Source organism: Cnephaeus nilssonii, assembly GCF_951640355.1.
Source record: "Cnephaeus nilssonii genome assembly, chromosome: 11".
Taxonomy (NCBI): Eukaryota; Metazoa; Chordata; class Mammalia; order Chiroptera; family Vespertilionidae; genus Cnephaeus; species Cnephaeus nilssonii.
Genome location: NC_137082.1, coordinates 32,334,445 through 32,358,267, shown reverse-complemented (window position 1 = coordinate 32,358,267; position 23,823 = coordinate 32,334,445). Strand labels below are relative to the sequence as shown.

Here is a 23,823-nt window from a genome sequence, read left to right as displayed (position 1 = left end):
CTCACTTTTCTGTGTGTCTTTTAGGATCACAGGACCCTCCTTGCCTTTCCTCGCTGTTACTACCAAACAGGTTTTGCACATTTACATGTGGATACAACAAAATAGTTCAGAGGACTCCTGCTGGATCCAGACAAACCTTTGTTTTCTCATCTATAAAATAGGAATAATAGAATCTATCTTCTCAGATAGTAATAAAGTCAAGTGAGAAAACATGTATAAGGACTCAAGGACAACCTGGCAGAGGGCACAGTTAGTGCCAGGTTTAATATTTAGCTGGCCCTCACAGATACAGTCAGATGCCCCGTTTCTGACAGTTTTGTTCTGATTTGGTGGGTGCCCAGGCCAGGACACCCCATCATTGTTAGCTATTGGTATGTTATTGGTCCCCTCCCCTGTGTACCCAAGGCATGTACACACACAGTAAGTGCTCAATCATTGGCAACCCAAGAATTTGAAAGACACTAACTGGTTCTAAATTGAGCATTGCCCTAGACTCAAACAGTGACTCATAGCTATGAAATCTCATCTCTAAGAGCCTTTTGAGTTAACTTATTCTAATCCTATTAAAATTTTTGTTGGACATGTTTAAATCTAGGAAATTTGGAAAATCCACAAAAGCCAAAGAAAAAACTAACTGCTGTTATTATAAATGATTATACACCTATACATGTGATGCTATGATTATGTATTTAATACATATGTTGTACATGGTGCTTTGAAACATACTTTAAAAAAAAAAACCAACACTTCCTTGGCATTTTCTTTAAATATCTTTTAACAATATAGTTTTTAATGACTGCATAATATTCCTCATCAGTAAGTGGGGTTAATTAAAGGTATCCATCTCAAAGGGTTATGCCATGAGCACTGACAAGAGTTATGTCATGTAAAGTTACCTGGCATGTAAAAAGCAGAATGGATTGATATAACCAATCCCCTTTCGCCGAGCATGCAGGTTATTTCCATTATTTTGCTGGGCTATATTAATCTTTGCTCAAATCTTTGGTCATTTCCTTAGTAAATGTCAAGATTGCTGGGTATGCACATTTTAAAACTAACCCACTCATTGTTGTGGCATAGAGAGGGAAAGGGGCTTGCCCGGGCTCACACAGCGAGTTAGCTGCAAAGTCCGGACTAGGAACCAGCCCCGGGACCCTAAATGGTGCTTCATCCAGCTGGGAACCAGGAGAAAGTCCAGGTTGAGCATTAAGGCACCGGGCAAGGGCCGCCCCTGGAAGAACAGGGGGCCAGTGCGAAGGGGCGGGGCTGGGCTGCTGAGCCTCCGGCTCTGCGGACGAACCTAAGTCAAAACGGTCGCCTGGCAACACGGGCGGCGCGGCGTTCGAACGGAAGCGAGGAACCAATCAGGATGTCCGGGGCAAACCATTTTCGTGACGGGGGTGGAGGGGAGAAGGCACGCTCACTTCCCCTTCCTCTGCGCACCAGGACCTTCGTTCCGGTGGGGGCCTTGCGACAGTCGCCCCCCCCCCCGCTCGTCTCGGGTGCGGAGGACCGCTCCGGAGAGGTCCCTCTGCGGGTCATCGCGCGGGACTGGCCCCCCGAGCGGCGTTGGGCGTGGCCATTCCCGGCCCGGGTCCGAGCTGTCAGCCTCTCCGCGACCCGACCTGGAAGAGCCGGGACTCGCCAAGGGTGGGCTCCAGGTGAGGGCGCAGGTGGTGTGGGGCGCGAGCTCGGTCTGGGGGGCTCCGCTCACCGAAAGACTGCGTTGTGTGTGTCCTCCCCGCGTCATACCTGCGTGAGAGGGGCAACTGGTGGTCCTTTTTTTCAGCCTCTTTGCAGCAGGGACCCGGCCCATGGAGTCCTGGCTGGGTCATCTCCCTTCTGTCCCTTCCCACACCACCTGTGGGTGCCTTTCCTGGGCGTCTGTCTTCTCCTGTGCGCCAGGGGTTGGACTTGGTTCTTCCGCCCACGAGGTTTTGAATTACAGCGCCGTTCCTCTCAGAGGCCCGCTCTGGGCGTCTCGGGCGGGACTGACATTGCTGGGCTAGAACCGGCGTGGGCCACAGGTGCTCTGAGCCCGGAGTCACTGTTGTACTCTTGGGGACCTGGGGGAAAGGAGAGAGGCAGCCCCTCAACGGAAGCCATAGCCACCAAAGCCACTGGAGACTTTGGAGTTGGGGGGGTGGGCAGGACTCTTCCTGGTGAGCTTCCGACCTAGACTGTGTCCTGCCTCCTGGCCACCCCCACCCTCAGCCCCCGCCCCCAGGTTGCTATTGTTGGTTTCCTTTCACAGGTGGGGGAACTGAGATTCTCAGAAGATAAGCCCCTTGCCCCAAGTCACACAAGCAGACGGGGCGCCGCTGGAGTTGGCTCCCAGTCTGTCTGGCTTCGGCATTAGAATTCTAGGCACTCAGAATCATAGCGCCTGAGTCTTGGATTTCTTTAAGGGGAGTTCTCCTCTCTCCTCCCAACTCTCCTCCTGGCTCTGGGGACTCAGAAGAAAACAAGTCTTTCATTCATTCTTTCAACAAATATGTATTGACTTCATATGCCCTGCCCTCCTCTTTGTCTATTTTGTAGCAGTGACCCCACTTGATGTCCTATATATTTCACTTTTTAGTGAGTTTTATTATCTTTCCTGACTGGCATGTGATGCAAGGAGGGGGTTTAGGATGAGGTTAAGTGAGGTACTCGCCTCCAAAGCGAAACTGAGGGGGTTCCTCAAACCTCTGTAATCAAAGTAACTAAAGTTGACATTTATTGCCCTGTTTCTGACAGTTTTTGTTCTGATTTGGTAGGTGCCCAGGCCAGGACACCCCATCATTGTTAGCTATTGGTATGTTATTAGTCCCCTCCCCTGTGTACCCAAGGCATGTACACACACAGTAAGTGCTCAATCATTGGCAATCCAAGAATTTGGATTGTTCTGCTGGCTGAAGATAACTCGTATGGACTCTGTGCAACACAGTCCCTCCCATTTCTGTCACAATTACAAGCGCATCCCTGAGTCCCCCTGTCCTACTTCTAGGCAGAGGGATGTAGGTGTAGTTCTGCTGCAGTGTGGTGCGTCATAGGGAGAGACTGGACACAGACTGCATTGCATCCATAGAGGCTGATGGGCTCTTTATGTACGGAGGTGGCACAACATATATTAGCAACAACATATACTATTAAGTGTATTAATAACATATTATAATTAATTTATTAATAACATATTATTAAGAACAACCTATATTATTGAGTAAAAAGAGCATGATGCAAACAGTACATACAGCATGTTGACATATGTGTAAAAAAGAAAGAATACAGGGTGTCCCCCCAAAAAACAGTATACACATTTTAACAGCGGATAGCTCAGTTTCGAATATGGAATGTATTTAATAAACACTGCCTTTATAATTACTCAAAGTGTGTGTATACATTTTTGGGGGCCACCCTCTATCTGTCCGCTGTTGCCTGTATCTGCCTAAAATCTCCCTGGAAGGACACAGGGTCTGGTTATAGTGGTGCCTGCAGGGAGGGGAACTGGCTGGCTGGGAACAGGAGTGGGAGGGAGCTTATTTGTACTTCCTTCCCTTTATAGCTCTTGAGTTGAGCCATGTGCATATATCACCTGGTTGAAACATTGTATCTCTATATCTATTCAATTATATATTTAATCAAAAGACCACGGCCCTCTTTGTGGTGTGTTGCTGACTTGCTTTGTGACTTTGGGCAAGTTTCTTTACATCTCTGGTCTAAGATAAGAAGCCATATGGTGAGTTCAGGCCTGGAAGGGGGTAAGTCAGGCCAGGAAGTGGGCTTGGCTGTGGGTCTTCCCCAACCTTCCCCTTCCCCATCCTGTGTGCCAGGCCCTGCCGAAGGCTGTGCATGTGGTGTCTCTCATGTTGTCTCCCCTGCAAGCCCCTTTGTTCCCATTTTGCAACCTCAGGTACAAACGGAGCCTCAGAGAATTGAGTTGGCCTTCACTGGGCCAAACAGTAGATTGCTGCCTTAGGTGACTGCCCCCGCATCCTTCCCACAGCCTGCTCACCTCTGCCTTCCTGAGGCTTGTGCAAGGCCGCCCTAGGCAGGACTGACTCTGGGCAAGGCTGACGCCAGGCAGGTCAGGGCACGAGCATCTAGGGAGACTCCAGAAATAGCGTGGGGCCTGGTGTGGCCCTGGGGGATGCCCAGCTAGCCGGGTGTCTCTGACCCTGACAGCTGGGCTGAAATTGAGCTGGGCTACCCTGCTGGCCAGCCCCCTTCCTGCTGCTGGGAGCCCTCCTGATCCTCCTCTAAGGCAGGTGAGGGCCTCCCTGTCTCCACCCAAGTCTGGGCTTGGCTTCTGCGATGAGGAGAGAAGCAGGTGGAAGGAAGGGGTGGGGGTGGGAGTGCAGAATGTCATGGAAATGATAAACATCAGTAACTATACCTCTGCCCCCTCAGCAAAGAATGAAAATCACTCACTGTGTGCTAAGTGCTTTATAAGTATGAACTAATTTAATTCCCTCAGTAATGTAAGGTAGTTACCACTGTTATTATTTCCAACTTACAAAGCGAAACTGAGCACTAGAGAGATTTAGTAACTTGTACAAGGTCACCTAGAGCTGGAATTCAAAAGCATGAAGTTTGGCTCCAGACTCTATTTTCTCTCTCTCTCTCTCTCTCTCTCTCTCTCTCTCTCTCTCTCTCTCTCTCTCTCTCTTTTGTAAAATGTATTAAGATGAAGTTGACCATTTTAACCATTTTTAAGTGTACAGTTCAGTGGCATTGAGCACCTTCACATTGTACAACCATCACCACTATCCATCTCCAGAACTTTTTCATCTTCCCAAATGGAAATTCTGTACTCATTAAACACTAACTCTCCATTCTCCTCCCTTCAAGTCCCTGGCAACCAACATTCTAGTGTCTGTCTATGAATTTGACTACTGTAGGTACTCTGATCACTGGCATCACACAATATTTGTCTTTTTGTGTCTGTTTATTTAACTTAGCATGTCTTTAGGGTTTACTTATGTTATAGTAAACCCTAAACCCTAAAGACTCATGTATCAGAATTTCATTTCTTTTTAAGGCTAAATAATGTTCCATTGTATGTATATATAACATTTTGTTTAATCCATTAATAGTTACTTGGGTTGCTTCCACCTTTTGGCTGTTGTGACTAATGCGACTATGAACATGGTTGTACACATATGTGTTCAACTTCCTGATTTCAATTCCTTTAGGTATATACTGAGAAGTAGAATTGCTGGGTCCTATGGTAGTTCTATTTAAATTTTTTTGCCTAACTGACATACTTTTTCCACATTGGCTGCACCATTTATATTCCCAGTTGTGCACAAGGGTTCTAGTTTCTCCACATCCCCAATACTTGTTATTTTCAGTATATTTTTTTTTATGGTGGCCATCTTAATGGATGTGACATGGTATCTCATTGTGGTTTGGATTTACATTTTCCTAATGATTAGTGATGTCGAGCACCTTTTCACATGCTTATTGTCTGTTTATTCACCTTCTTTGGAGAAATGTCTATTCAAGTGACTCTGCGTTCTTAGATGGACAACCTCTGACAGAGTGGTTACCATCCTGGACTGACGAAGGCCTCACCCAGGAGCACCTGGTTGGTGAATAGGTATCACAGTCACACGTTGGTGGCGTTTGCCACGCACAGGCCTCATGCTGGGAGAGGGCGCTGTTAGCAGTCCTGTCTTACAGTGGAGGAAATGGAGGCATGGGGGAGCTGAGTGGCTGGTCACTGGTGCAGCCGGGGTTTGACCCCGGGTAGGCTGGTTCCAGAGCCCATGCTTCAGAGCCGGCCGGGGAGGTGGAGTGAAAGGGCTCTGCTGGGAGCGGGCCCAGTGTGTGCAGAGGTTTGGACGTGGTGTCTGGAGGTTTGGAGACAGAACAGGGCTCAGTCAGAAGTGGCCAGAGCCCACCTTGAATGGGGGCGACTTGTGGCTGGAGGAGGAGTGGGACAGGTGGGGGACGGCCTGGGGCAGGTGGGGGAAGGCCTGGGGCAGGTGGGGGAAGGCCTGGGGCAGGTGTGGGGGGGAAGGCCCGGGGCAGGGCCAGGGGCTGGCAGGAAGCTTGGTGCTGAGGGGCCTTGGCCTTTGAGGTAGCCTGGTTCCGGTCCTGCCCCTGGTCAGTGTGGTCCCCCCTGGTGTTTGGTCCCTGGAGGAAGACAGCATGGAAGAGTGTGATGGGGTTCCCAGCCCAGTGGGGGAAACATATCCCCAATAGTATACAAGGCTTCTAGTTTCTGCACATCACCAATACTTGTTATTTTCTGTTTTTGGCTCCACAGCCAAGCCTACTTCCAGGCCTGAATTGCCCTCTTAATACATTTTAAAAATAGGAAACAGGAAACAAGTGACAAATAAGTGAACATCTAAAATGATAGGGTGTAATGAATGCTTGGAAGGGAACAGACCAGGTGAGAGAGTTGGTGGGAGCCTCAGAGTGGTCAGGGAGTTCTCTCTGAGGAGGTGACATCTGAAGTGAGACCTGAAGGAGACGAGAGAAGAGGTTCCAGGCAGAGAACGGATGGTACAAAGGCCCTGAGGCAGGAAAGAGCTTGGCGTGTTCAGGGACAGCTGGGAGGGCTATGTGGCTGGAGCAGAAAAGGGTGCTGATGAGGTGGGAAAGGAAGGCGGGGACTGGATCTGGGAGGGCCTGAGGGCCCAGGGAGAGTTTGGACTTTATTTTCTGGTGATGGAGCCATAGCAGGTTTTAAGTAGAGCAGTGATGAGATCCAATCTCTGTTGGGAAAACATTGGTATTATTGCCCCTATTTTATAGTTGAGGAAACTGAGACCCAGAGCCATAGCCCCAGAGAGGGAGGCTGCAGATTCCTTAGGAGACCCTTGGTGAGTGGCCGAAGCCCAATCCTGGAGACCTGTTCTCCCTCCTCCCCCCAAGACCCATATTTGGGTTCAAATCCTGGCTCTGCCAATTACCAGCTTTGTGACTTCAGGCAAGTGGTCCCACCTCCCTGTGCCTCAGTTTTCTCAACTGTGAAACAGGCATAATAGTAGTACCTATCACACAGGGTGGGGATGAGGATTAAATGAGTTAACATAGTAGAGTTTAGAAGAGTGTCAGGTACAAAGAAAGCTCTCAGAAAAATTCTTACCGATTTTATTCTGGAAAGTATTATTGTTGCTTTGCTTTCGCTACTCTTAGTGCCTAACTGAACCCTCTCCCACCTCATTGTTGCACCATGGAGGGCCAGGCAGGGACCCAGCAGCCTACTGTGGGGAATGATGGTCTTGTTCCATCATTCAGGCCCCAGGGCCTGGAGGGGGCGTCAGGGTTGACTCACTCTCAGTGTAGACAGCGGTTCCCTGAGTCACTTCCTATCTCCTCATGCCCTCCACTCCAATTCTGTCTTAGCCCTCTCCAGGCGCAGCCATGGACCTCTTTAGCCTTCCCAAGGTCTGGGCGGGGTGTGTGTGTGTGTGTGGGGAGACTTCCTTCTCTGGGCTTCAGGATCCCATGAAACTGGCCTAATCAAATGTGCCACCTGAAATGACTTAACAGGGCTTAGGCTGGCAGAGGAGACAATCAGCTCCCTCCCGGGATTCCTTCCTTCCAGCAGGGCTACTACCATCTCCTCAGAAAATGGGGATTAAATAGTTCCCGGTCTGGGGAGTGGGGAGATTGTCCAGAGATTTAAATAAGTACAGTGCCTGGCACTCAAAAATTGTAGTTACCACTATTACTATTATTGCTGTTGTTACTAATGTTTACAGCTTGCTCAAAACTTCTACAGGCACTCTCAGACCCCAAGAACTCACACTGACGGGGCCTGGAAGGTGGGACCCCCCTCTCTGGAGGGTCAGAGAGGTTAAGCAACCGGATCAGGGACATACAGCTAGATAGGGCTCGTCCAGAGGGAAAGTGCCCAGGTTGGACTCCTCCCGGTTACTTTGGGCAGCTGATTCAGCCTGCCCCAGCCTCAGAATTCTGTTAGTCAAGTGGGGATAATAATAGAGCTCACCTCATAGGAGTTGTTGGGAAGGTTAAAATGGGTTAATTGATAGCAGGAAAAGCACTTTCTCACGCCTGGCACAGTGACCATAAACGGTGGTCACTGTGGCCGTGGGGAGGAGGACTCCCGTGGACAGGGCCAGTGCAGCTCTGAGTGAGTGCCCGGCTCTCGGAGAGCTTCCTGGAGTGGGTCCCTGCGCCCCGCCCACTACCAGCGCGTCTGGACTCGGGTTCTGGCCGCTGCCTGGCGTTCGTTCACTCTTTTTTGGGTAATACCTGGGTCGACGGGTTCGCCAGCTCGCCGCCGGCCACCGGAAGTTGCGCAATGCTTGTTACCTGAGCCCCAGGTGGGCAGGGCAGAGGAGCGCAGTGTAGCGGCGCGGGTGCAGCCAGGTACGTGCGGGCCGGGGCCGGGGCCGTGGGCGCCTGGTCGGGGCCCGGGGCGGCCCCGCACCCCTTACTCCTCGGGAAGGCGGGGACTGGGCAGGGGCTCACCTTCCGGCCTGGATGGATGCCGCAGAAATCGTGCCATCAGGCCCCTCATTTAAGAGCCAGGCCAACCCGGGCTCAGAGAGGGGTGACCATCGGCCGGAGCCCACAGCGCGCGCCGGGCTCGCGGGCTCTTCCACGGCAGGGAGTTCCCAAGATTGCCCCGAAGTAGGGAAGGGTAGAAGCCAGACCTGGATCCGAGCTGCCCCTACTCCCTCTCTCCTCCCGAGGCTCCTTCGGGGAAGCCGGTGGGAAGGGGGCAAGGTGGGACTGAATGCCCCAGAGATGCCAACGAGAAGGGCTCAGGGACGCGCTTTGGGGGCGTTTGAGATCCGTGGGTGAGGCGTTGGGTGATGGAAGGAGGCTCAGAGCCTCAGAGAGGACCAGTCCCACCTGGGCACTGGGACCCTGGCTTCAACTCACAGGAGCCGCCGCACTTCCGTTTGCCCACCTGTGAAATGGGGCTGGCTTAGATGGTGCACGGGTTAGCCTCTAACCTGTGCCTGCGAGTTGAAGCTAGGGTCCCAGTGCCCCGGTGGGACTGGTCCTCTCCGAGGCTCTGAGCCTGTACCTCCCTTGTGCGCGTTAGAGACCCCTGCGAGGGGCGGCGGGAGGGACGGGGAGGAGGGAGGAAGGTCCGTGGGAAACAAGGAGCCCGGGTTATGGCGAGTCGCCTGTTTCCCGGATGCTGAGGAATGTCCTCGAGCTGTTTTGTCTCTCCATCCTCACGGTGACCTGAAGGTCTATTTTTAACCACATTTCACAGATAAGCAAACGGAGTCTCGAAGAGGCGCGGCTGCTTGCACACAGCGCGCAGCCGGTGGTGGCCAAGCCCAGGCAGGTGGCCAGCGGCCCCAAAGCCGGCCGCTCTTCGTATCTGTCCAGGGGAGGCCCCGGGGCCAGCAGGTCGGCCCGAGGGCGTAGGGACCCCAGCCGAGATGGGGGCGAGCGGGGCTTCTGCCCCGGCCCTGCCCATCTGACCCCCTTCGTCCCTGTTTCCCCGACTGTGGGATAGTGCCCGGAACCACCGTCTCCTGACGGGTTGGACTGGTTTGGGAGGCGGCAGGCCCGGGGGTGGGGCAGAGTCTAGCTACTTGGACAGGGCTCAGCAAGGCTGCCTTTCCTATCAGACCCTTCTCTCCTGAGGTCTCCTGGAGGTCGGCCCCAGGTGGGGCAGCCATTTCCCACCTACTCCATCCCTTCCACCTGGGGTGCAGCTCTGGCTCTGGGCCAACAGCCCCAAAAGGTTCTGTTCTCACCTTGCCATTGCAGCAAAGGTCCCAACCTGGGGCTGGGGGCCAGATGGAAGGGGGTGGTGGTGGCAGGTGCATGTTTTGTTTGCCCCGTACATGCAGTGTTTTTAAAATTATTATTATTGACTCTGCTAATATTTAAGAACCTAGAGTTTTCCTGCACTTCTGGATTTCCAGCTTCCTAGAATATCCAACATGCACCACCTTGGACCCATTGCCTGCAGCAGACTGGGTGTGCCCATTCACATTGGGCCCCCATAGACACTTCAAGTCAATAAAACTGTACTGAATACCTATTATGCGTCAAGAGTAATATCTTGAAACTTAGATGCAGTGAACAAAACAGATACCCCTGCCCTCGTGGAGCTGATATTTTAGAGGAATGGGAACAAGAAAAAGTAAAGCTACCATAGACATAATAGATAAGTGAATTCAGCTTGCTATGACTTGGGTCTTGTTCAGCTGCTCTGGGACCTAGGTTGGTCACTTCTCTGCGTCTCAGTTTCTCCATCTGTAAAATGAGGTGACAACAACCCATCTCCCTGGCTTGCTGGAGGATTACAGGAGAGGACAGTGTCAAACGTCTAGCAAGCACACAGTGGAGATCCCTGCCTCCCCACCCCAATCTAGACTTTCCCTCCTGGAATTCTGGATGTGTAGGTGGCACTGCCCGATCCATTCTGTTAAGATGGAAATGCTGCAGTCTGCGCTGTCTATTGTATGACCACTAGTGACTACGGCGATTGAGCCCTAGAAATGTGGCTAGTGTGATTCAGGAACCGAGTGTACGTTTTAATTTAAATGGAAAGCTAAGGCTGTGGTTGGTGGCTATTGAATTAGACAACACAACTCTACATGGCCTGAACCACCATCCTCTCGGTTATCACCTTGACAGAGTCCTCCTCCCCCAGTTAACAGATGAGAAAGTTCAGGACTTGGTCTACAGGTTTTCTTCTGGCCCATCTCCAGGGAGGCTGTGGGGGCACTTTGTGGCTCCAGCCCTTCCTTGGAAAAAGGGACAGGGATGCCCGATACCTGGGACACCGGGCTCTGATGCCTCGGTGATTATGTGGGTATTTGCCCCCAGGTGTGGGCACTCGTGCCTGTGGGTGTCTATGCTATGGCTGCTGGCAGATCAAGAGTCTGCTGGATGCCCCCAAGCAGGGCTGTGTGATCTTGGGCATTTCCAGCCACTCTTGGAGCAGCATAGCTTAGGTCTGACGCGTCCCTGTGACAGGCATTCATGGATCACTGTGGGCCTGGCATTGGAGTCCCGTACTGGAAGCTGATGGTGTCTGTACTCCACTGTGGTGGGGGTGGGGATTTTCTGCCCTCCTCCCCCACAAACTCTGCTGAGGTGCCTGGGGCCTGGCATGTCTAGGCGGGTGGATGGCACAGAGCAGCTTCCTGTCCGGGAAGGCAAGGGGTGGAAGTGGTATCAGGCTCCCTGTGGGCAGTCCAGGTTGGGTTTTAGCCCTTCCTCTTGGTCACCTAACCCCAAGGCTCCAGTGGCAGCACTTCCTTGCTTGGAGGCAAGGAGCAGAGCCACCAATTTGTTGAATTAGCTTCAGTTTCCCCATCTGCAAAATGGAGCTGGTAAGAGGATCCACTGCGGTTGAGCCGCCTGGTGCCCAGCTCAGGGCTCCGAGCCCACTTTACTTCCTCTGCCCTGTCTTTCCTACTCAGGCTGCGCCCGTCCTTTTCTTTGGCACCTTTTTTCTCCCTGCCTCCCCTGGGCCGGGCTCTCGGAGGAGGGCGGGGTGTGGGCGGAGCCTCAACCCCTACAGCTGGTGCTTTCTGAATTCTGATTGGCTTTCTGTGAACCAGGGGCGTGGCCTTCACTTTTAATGGGGAAGGCGTCTTCAGCCTCTTCCAGTCTGCCGAGCCTTTGTCTGAGCGTGCTCAGCCCTTCTCTTTCTTTCCTCCCTGCAGCCGTTGCCGGCGTCCAGCTGCCAATTTTCTGCCTGGATCGCTGTCTCCTCATTTCTCCTGTGTCCTCGTGCAGAAGGCCTTGGGGTATGTAACAGTCATGCCTGTGGACATGCTGTCTCCTGGAGCCCGGGACACACCCGCCCTACCTTTCCGCCTGAGGACCAAGGTCCCGGGCTACCTGCTGCGAAGGCCGGCAGACGGTGGAGCCCGGAAACCTAGTGCTGTGGAGCGCCTGGAGGCCGACAAGGCCAAGTACGTCAAGAGCCTGCATGTGGCCAACACCCGCCAGCAACCTGTGCAGCCCCTGCTGTCCAAGCAGCCGCTCTTCAGCCCTGGGACTCGCCGCACTGTGCTCACTCCTAGCCGCCGAGCCCTGCCTGGCCCCTGCCGCCGGCCCCAACTGGACCTGGACATCCTTAGCAGCCTTATCGACTTGTGTGACAGCCCGGTGTCCCCGGCCGAGGCTAGCCGTACCCCCGGACGGGCAGAGGGAGCCCACCAGGACCCTCCAGCCACCCCTCCACGCCCACCTCCCAGTACCGCTGCTGTCCGCCGAGTGGATGTCCGTCCCCTGCCGGCCTCACCTGCCCAGCCCTGCCCATCACCAGACACTGCCGCCTCCAGTCCAGCTCGGCCCCCGGGTTTGCAGCGCTCCAAGTCAGACCTGAGTGAGCGCTTCTCGCGGGCAGCGGCCGACCTGGAGCGATTTTTTAACTTCTGTGGCCTGGACCCAGAGGAGGCGCGGGGGTTGGGTGTGGCCCACCTGGCACGAGCCAGCTCAGACATAGTGTCTCTGGCGGGGCCCAGTGCTGGGCCAGGAAGCTCCGAGGGGGGCTGCTCCCGCCGCAGCTCGGCCACTGTTGAGGAGCGGGCCCGGGAGCGCGTCCCCTATGGCGTGTCAGTGATTGAGCGCAATGCCCGGGTGATCAAGTGGCTGTACGGGTTGCGGCAAGCGCGGGAGACTCCAGCGGTGGAGGGATAGGTCTCCACTGGACTCACATTTGGCACAGGACAGATCTTAAAGAAGCAATTGGCCCCATGATCTCTCCTTCACCCCTTCCCTGGGTTGGGGCAGACCAGAGACCGCTGCCTTTTGTGAACTTGGTATGGAGGCAAAGGCTCCGAGGCTGGGCCAGCATCCATCTGGCGAGGACTGACCCTGGAGACAGTGGCCTCTTGACCTTGGACCACTCCCTCCTCCTCACATGTCGGGATTTTGACACGAGTGCACCTCTGCTTGGTTCCTCTCACGGGCTTGGGGCACTCAGCCCTCCCCACTGGTGAGGGACCAAGGATCTCTACCAGGTCTGTCTACCCAGTGGCTCTGTTTCTTCCTTCCTTGGCCTCTGTCCTTTGCTGACTTCCTCTTCCTCACTCAGTGGGCCCTGGTTCCTGGGAATTCAGCCCAGGGTGGGGGCAGGGAAGAGTGGTCTAGCCACTGTTCTTCCCAGGCCTTGGCAGCCTGGCCTAGGTGGGTAGACTACAGGAGGGACTGGTAGGAGCCCTCCTGGCTCTGGCTCCCCTCCCTTTGGTTAATAAACACAAATGCTTGCTTTTTAAAGGTTGGGTCACCAGACTCTTCTGTGTTCACAAGGGGAAGGGATGGGAGACGTCTTGGGGTGGGGCCTTCCAAACCTCGTAATTGTTTACCCCGGCATCTAGTGGGGCATGAGGCCAGTGGTTGGCCGGGCATGAGGGAGCCTCAGGGAGGCTGGTGCACTTCCTTCACAGAAGAAGCAGCTGGGTCCGGGCACCAAGTGAGTTGGGATAGAGCTGGGACTGGGACGGGGGTCTTTCCCCTTGGACCAGGAAGGGGGACTGCAGGGGAAAGGCTAACATGGTCACGCACCCTCCCCATCACGTGTGTTCTGACTTCCCCCACTCCCTGCCTCGTTCCAAAGAGGGAAGGAAGCTCAAATGGGCAAACCCTGAACTTGAGGTCACATAGGCCATAGATTTGGGGGTTGGACGTGAGAGTTCTTAGAGGAAGAGGGACTTGGGTGGACAGCACAAAATGAATGGACTTACCTCCAGCTCTGAGTGGCCCTGGACAAGCACAGTCTTCTCTGAGTTGAGTGGGGAGAGGAAGGAAGCAGCTGGCACTGGGCTTTGAGGTCTCAGCTCCTTCCTGTCTCCCTCCGGGTTAGTTACCTGCTAGGAGACCACACTGTGGCTGGTGGAGCTGAGGACACAGAGGATGAAAGCGTGGGTGGCCTCTGCCAGCTTTTGGGTGGGAGAGGGGAGGGGCTGGGTGGTGCTTCCTTTCACTCGGGCTGCCTTGGCTGCACCACTCAGAAACAGGAAGCGCTAATGGGGGCCTTAGTGACAGGTTTGATGTAGGTTTTATTTTAGGCATAAAGAGGAGATTTCCGTTGGGCTATTGACAAACATCCAGGTCAGTCCAGCTGTCTGTCTGTCTGTCTGTCTGTCTGTCTGTCTGTCTGACAGTCTACCAGCCCCTAGGGGATTAGGCTAGGCCCAGCAGTTCAAGGAAACAAGGGGACATTGGGGTATAGAAGAGGATGTTGTTAGAGCCCATGAGAATGAAGTCTATCCCTTCATGATACAGACGAAGAACTGAGGCACAGGGAAGGCGACCTTCCCACAGGTGCCCAGCAGGTTTGATAATGTAGGAGCTGGGCCTCCTGGTCCCTATGTTAAAGGAGTGATGGGAGCAGATGGAAAATCTGGGCAGGCTCTGCGGAGGTGGTATCCTTTGAGGGGTCAAAGACCAGCTCCTCTGGGCAACCTGGTCAGAATTTCGTGCTAATTGTTGCCCTTTCTGTGACCTACCAGCCCTCAGAAACACAAGCAGGTGAGTGTGTTGGCTGCATTTTACATGAGAAGAAATTGAGGCTGGGAGGGCCCTTGTTCCGGGAGGAGGCTTAAGTGCTGGGCTCAGACCCTTTACACTCGTCCTGTCACTAAATCCTCAAGATGGCCCTTCCAGGGTCACCTTAGGCCATCTCTGTCTTAGAGCAGGAGGGATGGTAGCTTGTGGGCTGCCTCAGACCAGGTCTGCACTCTGGCCTGTGGACACCCACCGTCAGTGGCACTCTGATTCTTTTGACACACGCCTCACTTTCTTCCCATCCTGGCAGCTTCCCCTTCTGGTCACTTTACTGAGCACCTACTGGGTGCCAAGCAGTGGGTAAGAGAGCCTTGGCCCCCTTTAATCTTGGGGTGAGAGGGCAGGGCAGCTAAGCAGAAAGCACACAGTCATACAATGTGGGGAAGGTATGTTTAGGGACTTGTGCCTGAAGACCAGAGCTGTTCCCAGGAGCTGGGCCTGGGGGCCTTGAAGGGCATTGGAGAGTCTGTTGGGAAGAGGGCAGGAGGGATTCTTGGAAAGTGTGGAAGGTGCCAGTCTGAGCCTCGACTTCTGCAGCAGAGGTTTCCTAGTTGTGGAGGGCTTCCCTCTGCCAGGAGTTTGGAGCCCACTGCCCTCTCATGTAGGGATCGGTGGAGCTGCAGCTGGGGCTTCCACCACTTCCCCCAACCAGCCCACCAGCCTCGCCAGCCTGCCTGCCTCAGGGTCTGCGGAAACAGCCCCTCCATTGTTCCGCCTCCAGTTGGAGTGTGAGGGGCAAGGAGCAGCAGCCGCTGCCTTTCAGCCCCTCTGAGGGCCTGCAGCTGCTGCCCAGGCCCCTGGGGCTGCCTGGCCCCCATCGCCGCTCCCCCAGGCCAGACTGGCCCAGCTGCCTAGCCCCTAATTAGGCAGAGATGAGATCTGCCCCCTGATCTATTTCCCACCAGCTAATTATATACACGGGGGCTTGGGAGACTGGCAGCTTGGCTGCTCACTTCTGTCATGAAGGTGTGCTGGGCCTCTGGGAAAGGCACCCCGCGCCACCTGCCAGACTTCAGTTTACCCTCCTGGCAAAGGATGGGGTGTCGCTAGAGGGCCTTGTGACTGTCCCTGGGGAAATGGTTCTGGTTCTGCTACTGAGGCGTCGAGGGGACCAGGGGAAGGAGACCCGCATCCTGCCTGACATCAGGGGGTGTATGGAGGCACTGGAGGATTAGGCTACAGGATCCCAGGTAAGGTGGGGACATGGTAACAGCTGTCACATAGACATACACACAGGAGGGCTTAGGGTTGTGTGGGTCCATCCAGGCCCAAGACAGAAGACCCCATTCAGGGTTTTAAAAGTTTAATATTATTTTTCAGATAACATATTCATATATTTCCTCCAACATTTTATTAAGAAAAGTTTCAAGCTAAAAGAAAATTTGTGCCCTGGCTGGTTTGGCTTAGTGGTTAGAGTGTTGGCCCTCAGACTGAAAGGTCCCGGGTTTGATGCCCGGTCAAGGACACGTACCTCGGTGTATGTGTCTCTTTCACATTGATGTTCCTCTCTCTATCTCTCTTTCTCTTTCTCCCTCTCCTACATTCTCTTTAAAAAAAAAAAAAAGGAAAAAATATCCTCAGGTGAGGATTTAAAAAGAAAATTTGCAAGAATTATACAGTGAACACATATGTCTACCTACTCGGTGCTCAGTTCTTGATATTTTGGTAGATTTGCTTTTATCAGGCATCTATCACTCTATCCATCTATTAAGACAGCTTATCTTTTTGAAGCTTTTCAAAGTAAGTTACAAACACTAGTACGTTTCCCCTTAAAGGCACTTCAGTATGTGTATCATTAGCTATAGTTCCAAAGTATTTGTTTACAGTTCTTTTATCTTTATTGGGAGAGGTAAAATTCACGTACAGTGAAATGCACAGATCTTAGAGGTACCCCTTGCTGAGTTCAGGTAAAAACATACTGTACCCCAAACCCCAATCAGGATACAGAGCAATGTCACCAATGTGGAAAGTTCCCTCGTGTTCCTTCCCTGCTAACCTCTGTCCCCACCTCTTGGGTATAGCAACATGTCTGTATAAATTGAATCGTACTAATAACAATCATTCTCTTGCCCTGTCCTTCTCACTCCCAGCCCACCTCCTCCAAGCAACCACATTCAACTCTTAACAATTTCTTCTGGTACTGTCCTCCACATTTCCAGGTAACATGCTTTTCCTTTTTTAAAAAAAATTAATTTTAGGCAAGTGTTGACCTCCTTTCTGGTCTGCTGGTCTGATGTCTTCATATATGGCTTCCGCAGCCTGACTGGCTGGTTGGCCATGACTTTGGGCAAAGGACTTAACCTTCTTGTGCCTCAGTTTCCCCTTTTGTAAAATGAGAGTAATACGAATATTTGAGATGCTGGATTGTTGTGAGGATTCAACATGTAAAGTGTCAAGAATAATGAACATTACCCAGGGAGTGGTCAGAACTATTTCTTTTTATTATTACTATTGTCAAGGAAGATGGAACTGCTCTCACCCTCCTCTCCTTTGAATCTATAGTTGTTACAATTTTCCATTAGATGAATACTGAGTGTTTTTATATTATAACCATGTAAGAACGCTTTCCTGTTAAGCCAGAGCACATGTTATGGTTGCATTCCTTTCTTGTGAAACTCTGTTGTTGTTGTTTTTTCCTGGAGTTACTACTACCTGCTTTGCTTTTCTTCCCTTAGTTTCTTTCCTCTTAACCCATCCTAATTCTCAGACACCCTCAGTTTACACATAGGAGATAAATGATGATTCCAATTTCTTTCCTGTAACCCTTCCAGGGCTTTTTAACAACCTTCACTTTTTAATAAAAACAGTGGAACCAATTTTAAAAACAGAATCTCAAGCACAGGGACCATTGGTAAGGTAAGTGTGTGTGAGCACCACTGTGTGTTCCTGCCCACACGGGTCCTAAGAGGGCTGAACACTGAAGCTGTGGCCCTGCTGCCAGGCCTCCCCATTTACCCAGGGGACCTGTCAGCACCTCACTGGTCTGCTCACTGGTGCCATCCTACGGCTCATTCACTGCCCTTTGCTTTATTCATCTGTTCATTCAACAAAAGTCGGCCGGATCCTTCTCCATGCTCTGTGCGGTGCCGGCCAGTGCTAGGGACACAGAGCGTGGGCAACGTCCACCCCCTGACTTCCAGGTTGGCATTTACACTGACACGTGAGCAGGCAGGAGAATGGTCGGAATAGAGATGTGTGTGGGGCTGGGTGATGGCTGGTGTATGTGTATGTGACCTGTAAGGGGTGTGTGAGTGTCTGTGTGGGTGCTGACAGATTTTCAACGGGAGGCCATCTGTGTACATTTATGTGCATATGCATATGTGTACAGGTGTTGTCTGCATAGTGTGTATTCACAAGGCATATGTAACAGTTTTTGCTGCTTAAAAAACTACCCTAAACCCAGTGGCCTAAGGTCATTTATTATTCTATGAATTGGTAATCTAGGCTCAGCTGGGTAGTTCATCTGGTCTTACCTAGGCTCACTCATGTAGTTGCAGTCAGTGGGGGCTGGGTGGTCTCGGAGGGCCTTCCCCACATGCCTGGCAGTTGGCAGGCTGTTTGCTGGGGTGCCTCAGTTCCCCTCCAGGAGGCTAGCTTGGGCTCATTCACATGGTAATCTCAGAATTCCATGTCCAGCAAGAGAGGACCAGCTCTATTGCCTTTGGTGGTGATTACAAACGTCCCAGACAACATGACATGGCCAGGTCAGCTCCAAGGGATGGAGAAGTGGTCTCCCTCTCTCGGTCATATTGTATAAGGGCAAGGAGTCCAGGCATAGAGGAATGATTGCAGCCAGTTTCTGGTTGAAAACAGCTTATGTGTGCCAGTAAAAGTATGGGGGGAAATTCCCAGTTTGAGAGTCAGAAAAACCTGGATTTCCTGGTGCTACCCACTTACTTATGTCTGACCTCAGTCAAGGTGCCCCAGCTCTCTGAGCTTTGTAACCTGGATACAATAGAATGAAATGAGGTCTTTATGAAGTGCCTATGCAATTCAATTGTTCATTAATGCAATGTGTATTTCTTAGGGCCTACCATGTGACAAGCACTAGCCGCACCCTGAGGATATGGCAGTGAACAAAATGAGCCAAACACCTGCCCTTGGGAAGCTCAGTCTAGGTTCCGGACAGACACGAACCGATCCCAATAGTTTCGTGGCCAGGTCCTGGGAGGAAGGAAGGACTGCTGACCTGGCCAGGGAGGTCTGGCGGCCTGAGCTGAGATGTGAAGGATAAGTAGGAGTCAACCAGGAGAAGAGGGAATAGGAGTGGGAAAAGATACCAGATCAAAAAAGCATGTGCAAAGTCTCTGTGGTGCGAGCAGGAGATTCTAGGCACAGAGACTTGGAGCCAGGCCGTATGGGGTTATGAGAGTCTATGAACAATTCAAAGGCCTGTCTTGCCAGGCAGCCTGAAATAAAACCCCGAGGTCTAACTGCTCGAGGAGGCCCTCATGACCTGGATTCCTGTTACTCCTCCCCCCGCCTCCCCCTTTACCTGCGCTGCACAGCCACGCTGCTTCCTTGATGTTCCAGGAACACACCAGACACATTCCTACCTCAGGCCCTTTGCACTGGCTGTTTCCATTGCCAGTACCTATCCTGCCCCACATACCCACATGACTCATTCTCTCACTCCATTCAGGTCTCTGCCCACACGTCACCTCCTTAGAGAGAGCTCCCTGACCCACCCTCTCACTGCCCTCTCCAGCGAAACCATCAGCATCCAACAGTCACTAGTTCCCTACCCTGGTTTATTAATTATTTTTTTTGCTAGAGAAGTACACATCACCCCCTAACTTACAGCAAACAGCGGCCACATGGTTCTGCTTCCTGTCGATGTCTCTTACTAGCAATGCGGCTCAGGAGACAGGGACTTCCTGTGCTTCGGGCTGTGCCCCATTCCCTGGGGGAGCAGTAGGTATTCCATAACATGGGTTGGATGGAGGAATGAGTGAAAACCAGGGAGTGTATGGCATGCTGGGAGGAACTGGCTCCTGGAAATGCGGAAGTCCGGGTTCAAGCCCCTCTGTGACGTAAATCAATTGTTTGCCTTTCTGTTCCTTGGTTCCCTAGCTGTGCTGCGAGGCATCTGTGGTCTCTAGGTTGGTTCTGGGTTTGAAAGGAAGTCTCTAGGCAGTGGGACAGGACCTGTGGGGGAAGAAGAGAGCTGGCTCGCTCTCCCTGGCCCTCCTGGGGATGAAAATAGCTGAGACCAGGCCCTAGGTCGGCCCCTTACCCTCACTGTGGCATCCAGCTGGAGCCAGGGGGCTCTATCTGGAGCCTGCCAGCCTGGCGCGGGGCTGGGATTGAGGCTGCCTGACAGCTGGGCCCTGTAGACCTGGGAGTTCTTAAGGGCAAACTGGGCCTCTTGGGTATCCCCAACCTCCCTCTCCTCCTATCCCTCCTCCCTGGCCATATAAATCCCTTAATCCCCTGCATGCCTGCAGCCTTTGCAGTTTGCAAAGCTCTTTCTCAGTTCGTGTCTAATTTCACCCTGCAGGGTAGCTCCTTTACCGGTGGGGACACTGAGGCTCAGAGACAGCTGCCTCATTGGAGGTTACACGGCTAGGTCGGAGTGCAGTCACTATTGGTACCCAGGTCTGGCCCAGCCCTTCTCTGCCAGTGTGTGTGTGTGTGTGTGTGTGTGTGTGTGTGTGTGTGTGTGTAGGGTGGCATGACCTCAGTTGAGCCTCACTACCAGTGCCCTCCCTTCACCACTGGTCCCCTGGATGTCTGGTCCCTGACAGAGTGTGGCGGTTAATAGCACCTAGAGCCAGGCTGCCTGGGTTCAAATCCCACCTTTGCTACTTCCTCACTGGGTGGCGTGTTGGGTCCCCATCGTGCTCCCACCTCAGTGTCTGCCAATAGGACAAATCACTGAATCCTGGACATTATCAGGTCTAACCTTAGCATGGGCCAAGTTTTAAACATTTAATTAGTTGCCTTCTGTGTGCCCAGCACAGAGCAAAGTGCTTCTAGGGGCGTTCAATCCTGGGAGTGGGTGCTTTGTGAAGTGGGTACCAACAGAGACCCAGAAAGGTGAAGCACATGCCTGAGGCCACACCACAGGGAGGGAGATGAGCGTGGGGGGCGGAGACTCCAGCACTCACCCCTCTGGGCTCCTTGAGACCCTTGGCGTTTATTCAGGCAGGAGCCTCACTCCCTGTCTGTGTTTTTCTTGGCAAAATGGGGCGGGGCAGTGGTAAATGCAGAGGGCCTGTCCCAGCCAACGGCCACCCTCCAGGAATGTGGGCTCAGTGGGGCCAAAGTTTCAAGTTTTCATGAAAATCAAGATCTCAAAAACGTGCCCTGGCCGGTGTGGCTCAGTTGGTTGGGCATGACAAGAGGTCACTGGCTCGATTCCTACTCAGTGCACATGCCTGGGTTGTGGCTCTATCCTCGGTGAGGAGCATGTGGGAGGCAGCCAATTGATGGATGTTTCTCTATCATTGATGTTTCTCTCTCTCTCCCTTCCTCTCTCTAAAGTCAATAAAAACATATTTAAAGAAATCTCAAAAACATGTAGTAGGTTATTCTCTCACTGTTTAAATGTGGGAAAGTAACTGTGTAAGTGTAAAATATCCCCACTCAGAGGGTATACTATTATTTATTACACAATTGTTTGCAACAGCAAACAGCTGTAAATGTCCATCCGGGAGAAGTGGTTACAAGAACTGGGGCCCAGCCAAGCAGTGGAATGCCATGCAGCCACGAAGAAGACGCCCTGTGTGCGCTGGATGTGGAATACCTGGCGACACGCCGGGGTCAGTGAGAAAGCAAGGTGTGGAATGGCATGAGCGGGGTGCTGTGTTTGCGGAAACCAGAATATGTGTCCACACACTCTTGTACTGGCATAGACCCTCCTAGAAGAGTCACACAGGGGACTGTACACCCTGGGTGCCTGGGAGGGAACTGGCTGGCTGGAGCCAGGGGTGGGAGGGGTCTCACTTTTCACTCTTTGTACCTTTTGAATTTTGAACCATGTGAATGTATTATCTATGCAGAAAAAAAAAAGTGAAATAAAATAGACAACAAGAAATCTCAAACAGACAGATAGACACCAGGCCAGCTGGCCCAGTCAGCTCCCTCCCCTGCCCCCACTCTCGGGCAACCACGGACCACATTCTAGGCTCTGCCCAACTTGGTTTTGTGGCTCCACCCTCTACGGTAATATTTTGGTTTCCACACGTACAGCACCCACAGGAAACCCCAGCCAATGGGCATCAGGTTTCAGGCTGGGCCTCCTGCCAAGGTTGGTGGTAGGCATGCCACAGCTCCAGGAATGGTGTGTCTAAATGCCTGAGTGATGACGCAGCCCCATGGAAGGCTGACATGCCCACAGTCTCCCAGGCCCTGCTGGGCTGGGGTTTGTCTTGCAACCTCCAGGTGGGTGTATGGGCACTTCAAAGCAGCCATCCCATCAACGAGCTCTGAACCTTCGGACACTGAATCCATCCATCCACCCACCCATTCATCCATCCATCCACCCATCCACCCATCCACCCATCCACCCACCCATTCATCCATCCATCCACCCATCCACCCATCCACCCATCCACCCACCCACCCACCCACCCATCCACCCATCCATCCATCCATCCATCCATCCATCCATCCATCCATCCATCCATCTACCCATCCACCCATCCACCCATCCACCCATCCACCCACCCACCCATCCACCCATACACCCATACACCCATACACCCATCCATCCATCCATCCATCCATCCATCCATCCATCCATCTATCCATCCACCCACCCATCCATCCACCCATCCATCCATCCATTCATCTACCCATCCACCCATCCACCCATCCAATATTCATTAAGACCTGCTATGTGCCAATTCTCTTCTAGGCACTGAAGGTACAGCAGATAACAGAACAAATAGAATAGCCTGCTCTTGTGGAATTGACATTCAGGTGGAGAGATAGACAATACCTACCAGAGACTGGAAATGCTGTGGAGAGAAATGAAGCAAGGAAGAGAGGTGGGGGACTCTAGGTTTCCCCCTTTCTTATTGAGGTATAACTGATAAACAATAAAATTGACCCATTTTAGTTATACCATTTAGTGAGTTTTCAAAGTTGTATATATCTGCGTATCCACCACTTCAGACAAGGTATAGCCTATTCCTATCAACCTGTAAAGTTCCTTCAGGCCCCCTGGCAACCATTCCCTGCCTCCTACCCACTTTCTGTCTAAAAACTGCTGGTCAAGCCCTAGCCGGTTTGGCTCAGTGGATAGACCATTGGCCTGCGGACTAAAGAGTCTTGGGTTTGATTCCCGTCAAGGGCACATGCCCAGGTTGTGGGCTCCATCTCCAATGTGGGGTGTGCAGGAGGCAGCCGATCAATGATTTCTCTCTCATCATTGATGTTTCTATCTCTTTCTCCCTCTCCCTTCCTCTCTGAAATCAATCAATATATAAAAATACAAAAACAAAAAAACTGCTGGTCAGTTTTCCTTCACTGTCGATTGGATTTGTCTTCTTCTGAGGTTGATGCAAGTGGAATCTTGCTTCTTTCTTTCAGCAGAACACCTTTACGATTCATCCATGTTGTGTGTTTGTTCATTTTTATTGCTGAGTAGTATTCCATGTTATGGATGTTCCATTCTCGTTTATTCACCAGCCTGTTGAAGGACGTCTGGGGTGTTTCCACTTTGGGGCTGTTATAAATAAAGCTACCGTGAACATTTGTGTATAACTCCTGGTGCGCGCATGTCTTCATTTCTCTTGGGTAAGTGCCCAGGAGTGGAATGGCTGGGCCTAGTGGTAACCTAGCTGGAAGTGGAGATCGTGCTGCTGTGAAATAGGGCAGTCAAGGCACTTTCACTGACCAGGGGACACTTCAGCAGAGGCTGGAGGAGGCGAGGGGCCTCGTAGAGTGTTGGTCTGCAGGGTGAACTGAGACAAGGGGCGGTGCCTGGTGTGTGTGAGAGCAGTGTGGAGATCAGTGTGGTGGGAGTGGAGTGAGTGAGGGGGGAGGGCCAGGAGGTGGGGCCAGTGCTGGACAGTGTAGGCCATGGTGAGGACACTGGCTTTTACACTGAGAGCCCAAGGAGGGTTCTGAGCGGAGGTGGGACAGGATCAGACTTGTATTTTAATCCTCCCCCCACCCCGGCCTATCCCAGGCTGCCAATGGAGAACGGGCTGCAGGGCAGCAGGGGAGGGAGCAGGAAAGTCAGCGAGGAGGCTACTGCAACAGTCCTGGCAGGAGCGGCAAGGGTGGATGGGGTGCAGGGGGCGGAGGGAGAGGAGTGTCAGTTTCTGGATCTGCTCTGAAGGTGGAGTCTACAAGGGAAGTGTTGCTGTGGGAGGCGAGGGACACAGGGACCTGAGGTGGCTTCTCGGA

The 23,823-nt window shown here is 52.5% G+C and overlaps 1 protein-coding gene across 2 annotated transcripts; it reads left to right on the top strand.

Annotated features, from left to right (window-relative positions):
• Positions 1 to 1,535: 1,535 nt before the first annotated feature.
• On the top strand, positions 1,536 to 13,182 carry FAM110A (family with sequence similarity 110 member A). Of its 2 annotated transcripts, none has more exons than XM_079785200.1 (2): positions 1,536 to 1,661; positions 11,613 to 13,182. In XM_079785200.1, the coding sequence occupies exon 2, from the start codon at positions 11,710 to 11,712 to the stop codon at positions 12,592 to 12,594; it is 885 nt and encodes a 294-aa protein (XP_079641326.1). In that variant the 5' UTR covers positions 1,536 to 1,661; positions 11,613 to 11,709; the 3' UTR covers positions 12,595 to 13,182. The 2 variants fall into 2 exon arrangements, with proteins under 2 accessions (XP_079641326.1, XP_079641327.1); XM_079785201.1 differs by lacking the exon at positions 1,536 to 1,661 and adding an exon at positions 8,039 to 8,331.
• Positions 13,183 to 23,823: the final 10,641 nt, after the last annotated feature.

Excerpts from the sequence above, each read along its gene's own strand:
- FAM110A (XM_079785200.1), top strand. The coding sequence starts at position 11,710 with ATGCCTGTGGACATGCTGTCTCCTGGAGCCCGGGACACACCCGCCCTA.